At 35.5% G+C, this 6575-nt stretch overlaps 1 protein-coding gene across 1 annotated transcript; it reads left to right on the top strand.

Annotated features, from left to right (window-relative positions):
- The first annotated feature begins 206 nt into the window (after positions 1-206).
- LOC129904518 (probable leucine-rich repeat receptor-like protein kinase At1g35710) lies at positions 207-4398 on the top strand. The gene is made up of 2 exons (XM_055980082.1): positions 207-3852; positions 3957-4398. The coding sequence occupies exons 1-2, from the start codon at positions 447-449 to the stop codon at positions 4301-4303; spliced, it is 3753 nt and encodes a 1250-aa protein (XP_055836057.1). The 5' UTR covers positions 207-446; the 3' UTR covers positions 4304-4398.
- The last annotated feature ends 2177 nt before the right edge of the window (positions 4399-6575 follow it).

Here is a 6575-nt window from a genome sequence, read left to right as displayed (position 1 = left end):
CTGGCTAAAACGCTACAAGCACTATTGACAGGGTCATTGGCACTTATGTTCTTAAAATTTTGTGTTGGTATTTAATTTTTATCCTCGTAACAAATATTACTCTCGTGGAACTTTCACTGCATGAATTTATGCCCACTAAGCATAAGTTCGATTCTTAAAAGATAAAAATTAAAGACCAGACTATTTGAAATGTAAATTGTGCAATGACTTGTAGCCCGTCAATTACGAAATGACTTTTAATTCGTTGGTATATACTTACACGAACAGTGACTCATTGACTTCCAAGTCGTTCTAATTCTACCCGTGTTTTACAAGCTGAGAATTAAACTCAGCAAGACTTGTAGTGAAACTCAGCAAGACTTGTAGTGATTCACTGCAATATAAAACTATAACTGCACAAGTAATCAATAACAAAAACAAACAACTGAAATCTTTTATCCTTCAAGATGATTCCCAGAATATTTTATTTCCTTCAGTTTTTCACTCTCTTCACTGTTACTTTTGCTTCCACTGAGGAAGCAACTGCTCTCCTCAAATGGAAAGCAACTTTCCTAAACCAAAATAATTCCTTATTGGCTTCATGGACACTAAGTACTGATTCATGCAGGGATTGGTATGGAGTTATGTGCTTTAATGGTCGGATAAACAGGCTGAATATTACGAATTCTAGTGTTGTTGGTACACTCTATGATTTTCCATTTTCATCTCTCCCGTTTCTTCAATATGTTGATCTTAGCATGAACCAGTTTTCTGGTATCATCCCCCCTGCAATAGGAAACCTCACTAATCTTGTCTATCTTGACTTGTCGTCTAATAAGTTTTCAGGCAAAATCCCACCTCAAATCGGCTCACTATCCCATAGTAAACTTTCTGGTTCAATTCCTGCAGAAATAGGGAAAATGAAGTCACTTGAGAATTTATTTTTACAGAGTAATAATCTTTCTGGTTTGCCTGGCCTCAAAATTCTCTACCTTTATTCTAACCAACTTTCTGGTCCCATTCCTAATGAGTTGGGAAATTTGAAAAACCTCAATGATATGGCGCTATCCGATAATCAGCTTAGTGGTTCAATTCCAACCACTTTAGGCGATTTAATGGAGCTTGAAACTCTCTACCTTTATTCTAACCAACTTTCTGGTCCCATTCCTAGTGAGTTGGGGAATTTGAAAAACCTCAATGATATGGAGCTATCCTTTAATCAGCTTAGTGGTTCAATTCCAACCACTTTAGGCGATTTAACTGGCCTCAAAATTCTGTACCTTCATTCTAACCAACTTTCTGGTCCCATTCCTAGTGAGTTGGGGAATTTGAAAAACCTCAATGATATGGAGCTATCCGATAATCAGCTTAGTGGTTCAATTCCAACCACTTTAGGCGATTTAACTGGCCTCAAAATTCTGTACCTTGATTCTAACCAACTTTCTGGTCCCATTCCTAGTGAGTTGGGGAATTTGAAAAATCTCAATGAGATGGAGCTATCCGATAATCAGCTTAGTGGTTCAATTCCAACCACTTTAGGCGATTTAACTGGCCTCAAAATTCTGTACCTTGATTCTAACCAACTTTCTGGTCCCATTCCTAGTGAGTTGGGGAATTTGAAAAATCTCAATGAGATGGAGCTATCCGATAATCAGCTTAGTGGTTCAATTCCAACCACTTTAGGCGATTTAACTGGCCTCAAAATTCTGTACCTTGACTCTAACCAACTTTCTGGTCCCATTCCTAATGAGTTGGGAAATTTGAAAAACCTCAATGATATGGCGCTATCCGATAATCAGCTTAGTGGTTCAATTCCAACCACTTTAGGCGATTTAATGGAGCTTGAAATTCTGTACCTTCATTCTAACCAACTTTCTGGTCCCATTCCTAATGAGTTGGGAAATTTGAAAAACCTCAATGATATGGCGCTATCCGATAATCAGCTTAATGGTTCAATTCCAACCACTTTAGGCGATTTAACGGAGCTTGAAACTCTGTACCTTGATTCTAACCAACTTTCTGGTCCCATTCCTAGTGAGTTGGGGAATTTGAAAAACCTCAATATTATGAAGCTATCCGATAATCAGCTTAGTGGTTCAATTCCAACCACTTTAGGCGATTTAATTGACCTCAAAATTCTGTACCTTCATTCTAACCAACTTTCTGGTCCCATTCCAAACGAACTTGCATATTTGGATAACTTGGTTTCCCTGTCAATGTCTTACAATGACTTTTCAGGCCAGTTGCCAGAGCGGCTTTGCCAAGGTGGGAAACTTGTGAACTTAACAGTCAATAGTAACAATCTTACAGGGCCAATCCCAAGAAGCTTGAGCAAGTGTTCGAGTTTGAAAAGGGTTCGCTTCGTTAACAACAGTTTTAGTGGGAATTTATCTGATGCTTTTGGCATCCATCCAGAGCTTGTGTTCATTGATTTGAGTGACAATGATTTTCATGGTGAACTCAGCAGCAACTGGGGGAAATGCAAAAATTTGACTGATCTGCGGATAGCCAGAAACAACATTGGTGGCAGCATACCACCAGAAATTGGAAACATCAAAGGGCTTCTAGGACTAGATCTTTCATCGAATCATTTGATTGGGCAGATTCCAAAGGAATTTGGAAAATTAACCTCTCTGGTTAATCTTTTTGTGCAAAACAACTATATTTCAGGCAATATACCTCGGGAACTTGGGTCACTGATAAAGTTAGAGTCCCTCGATCTGTCAGACAACAGATTGAATGGGTCGATCCCAACGTTTATAGGAGATTTCATGCACTTGTTTCAGTTGAACCTGAGCAACAACAAGTTTGGCCAGAGAATTCCAATGGAGATAGGGAGGATAACTCAGCTTAATGTACTTGATTTGAGCCATAATCTTCTGGTTGGAGATATGCCCCCTCAGTTAGCCAATTTGAAGGTGTTGGTAAACTTAAATCTTTCCCACAATGGCCTATCTGGGCGCATTCCGGAAGAACTCGAAAGTTTGACTGGTTTGCAGGATGTCGTATTGTCATACAATGAGTTGGAGGGTTCAATCCCTAATAATAAAGCTTTTATGAATGCTTCATTGGAAGGTAATAAAGGTCTTTGCGGCAATGTAACTGGACTTCAGCCCTGCAAAAGGCCATCTTCTGTGGTGAAGAAGCACTCATTGGCGAAGGGACGCAAACTCATCCTCATCACTGTACTTCCTGTTATGGGAGCACTAGTTCTACTCTGTGTTTTCATTGGTGTTCTGTTTATGTGTGATAAAAGAAGGAAAGTTGGAGATGTTGAAAGAAGGGATGATGGTTGGCTTTCAATATCCATGTTAGATGGAAAGGCATTGTACAGGGACATCTTAAACGCCACAGAAGAGTTTGATGCAAAATTTTGCATCGGGCAGGGAGGACACGGAAGCGCTTACAAGGTAAACCTTCCATCATTAGGGAATATAGCTGTGAAGAGACTTCATTCTTCATTTGAGAATGCACATCCCAAAAGCTTCATGAATGAAATAAGGGCATTGACTGGGATCAAGCACCGGAACATTGTGAACCTCTACGGCTATTGTTCGAATGCACATCACTCATTCTTGGTTTATGAGTATGTGGAGAGGGGGAGTTTGTCTAGTATTTTGAGCAATGAAGTTGAGTCCAAGAAATTGGATTGGCTTAAAAGGGTGAATATCATCAAAGGTGTTGCTTTTGCTTTATCTTACATGCACCAGGATTGTTCACCACCAATTGTTCATCGAGACATATCAAGCAGTAATGTTTTGCTTGACTCCGAGTATGAAGCTCGTGTTTCAGATTTTGGCATAGCTAAGCTTCTCAAGCCAGACTCATCCAACTGCACTACGCTAGCAGGCACATATGGCTATGTTGCACCTGGTAAGTTTTTAAATATTTCATGAACTATAGCCAAACACTCCATTGTGTTTATCTCATTAACACATTTAAATTGTTAATATTGTTTTGGAAATTGTATTGTTCAGAGCTTGCATATACTATGAAGGTTACGCAAATGTGTGATGTGTATAGCTTTGGAGTATTATCATTGGAGATAATCAAAGGAAAGCATCTTGGGGAATACATTACTGTGCTAGCAAATTCATCGATAATAGATCATGAGCAGCTTAGCGATTTGCTGGATGAACGTCTTCCATATCCTGAAGATAGAGTAAAAGAGGTTTTGTTTTTTATCATCAAGCTAGCATGCTCTTGTTTGCTTGAAACTCCAAAATCAAGGCCAACAATGCACTTCATATCTCATAAGTTATCATCAATGGATGCACGTCCACATACTCGTCAGAGAAATCCCCATGTAAGGCGAGCTACATAATCCCTGATATGTATCAAACTAACATCTCAATAAACAGAAATTGTGGTTGTAAAATATTGGAGATATTTCACTAGAGAAATAAATTTCTTCTGCTTCTTTGGCCTTCAGAAAAAATCAAGAATTCAAGTTGTTGCATTTTTTGTTGCTTTCGACTGTTCTGTAAAACATATGCAGGAACTCTAGTTTTAATGATTTACTAGTCTTTTGGTTTGCGACTCTTAAAAGTTTCCTTTTGGCCATGATTGATCCAAGCAAATACCATACTAGTCACTGTTGTTAATAACCATAAATTCGTCCTGCCATAATTTTTCTGAAATATGACTCTTTCTGAAATCTGTTAAAAGACCAACTCCAGCTCCTTGTTTTTAATTTACTGTTTTTGGAAAACATATTTCACCTTTTAAAAAATAAAATGAAACATATCTTTAATCCATAAGTTCTAAAACTATCAAAAATATGCATAATTAAGTTTGGGGCAAAATTATCATTTTTATAATCAACTAGTTAATACATATCCTAAAATTGCAACACAATATTTTACTAAATACTACTAATAACATAATTATTAGCTATTACAATTCGTCAACTTACAATTACCTACGAAGATCCATTAGTGAATAAATAAATAATAACAACATAGTAACTTATAACTATTTTAAATATAATCTTTCCACATTTTATGAATCATCTCTTAGGGAGAGAATGAATTTCCGTATCAAACCGATGACTGGAAAGGGTAGATAGAAATTATAGTTGGGTTCATAAATAGATGGATCTATTTTTTTAATAATATATATAAAAATTTAGGGTAAGTTTTAAATTTTAAAATGAAATCAATAGCTATATTTGGTCCCAAAATAAGTTTTTAGCAGATTTTGGAATTTGGTTTTCAAAATTTCCCAAAACCCAAACAAATTATGACCAAACAATTGTCAAATTTATTTCCAAAAAGTGCTTCAAAATTTATGGACAACATGTTTTGTATATACACTTTTAATTTCTTACCATGGTTGAATAATATGCATTTTGCTTGTTTAGTTAGGCGTAAACACTCCGTGCAGGCAAGTATTTAGAATTTTTTTTTATAGGGATAGCCCCTATTTCGGGGCAGTCTTTAATCCTTTCCCCCGAAATCAGTGATATTTAATTTTTGCTATTGCTCCTCATTTTAAATAAAATTTGTGGGTCAAAATATCCTTAACTATGACATAATTTCGCAAGACATATGTTCAAGCCTTGTCTGACATAAGTGGTGTAATACCTAATTTGCAAGACATAAGTATAGAGATTTTTTGCTTATGACTCTTACGACATAACTTTATGAGTTCTGAAACTGAATTTATATCTTTATCGACATAAGTTCTGTAGGAAATAAGTTATGCCTTATAAGACATTACTTGTGGATCATTAACTTCTTTAAGACATAATGTTCTGAAATTGTACTTATGACTATAGACATAAGTTCTCTAGGAACTAAGTTATGTCTGTTATGAACTAAAGTTATGCCAACATAAGTTCATTAGAATTAAGCAGCACAACTTGTTATGCCTTGTAAGACATAACTTGTATTATATTGTGAGACGAAAATACATGTTTTTGCCTTGTGATTATTTTTTTTGGATGTCAGGATATTTTGGTCATTTATATGTCATTTAAAGTGCTGAAGGACAAAAATTAAACACCACCAATTTGATGGGCAAAAACTAAAGATCACCCAACTAGAGAAAAGTGTCAAAAACACACCTGAACTATCTTTTTTTTTTAGTTTCATACCAAAACTATTGGGAGTGTGAGTTTCATACTTAAACTATCACTAATTAGTTTGAGAAATACACATCTTTCTTTTATTCCACTCTCATCATGGTGTGTGCACTACACTCTCTCTTTTATTTTAAAAAAAATTGTCACTTCATTGAGCCTCTTCATTTTGTTAGAATTAAGAAGCTCGTTAATTAATTATTGTCGATTCATCTTATCTAATTTTTAGTTGAATTCACAAATTAAATCAATTTTTGTGTGACTATTTTTCTTATAAATCTAACCATTTATTTTTCACTTTATCCTTAATCAAATTTTATGTCATTTGTTTTAGCCCAAAATTTGGGCCCAAAAAAATCATTTCAATACAATATTGTCATCCATTCTCTATAAGCCCAATAACAATAATAACTTACACTATTACAACATATTAACACTTATTCATTTAAAGCCCAATTCTTATAATAATTTTGGTCCAACACCAACTTACTACAATACATATATTATACATTTA

The sequence above is a fragment of the Solanum dulcamara genome, chromosome 9, assembly GCF_947179165.1.
Source record: "Solanum dulcamara chromosome 9, daSolDulc1.2, whole genome shotgun sequence".
In the NCBI taxonomy this organism is placed as follows: Eukaryota; Viridiplantae; Streptophyta; class Magnoliopsida; order Solanales; family Solanaceae; genus Solanum; species Solanum dulcamara.
This window is presented reverse-complemented; position numbering and strand designations above follow the sequence as displayed.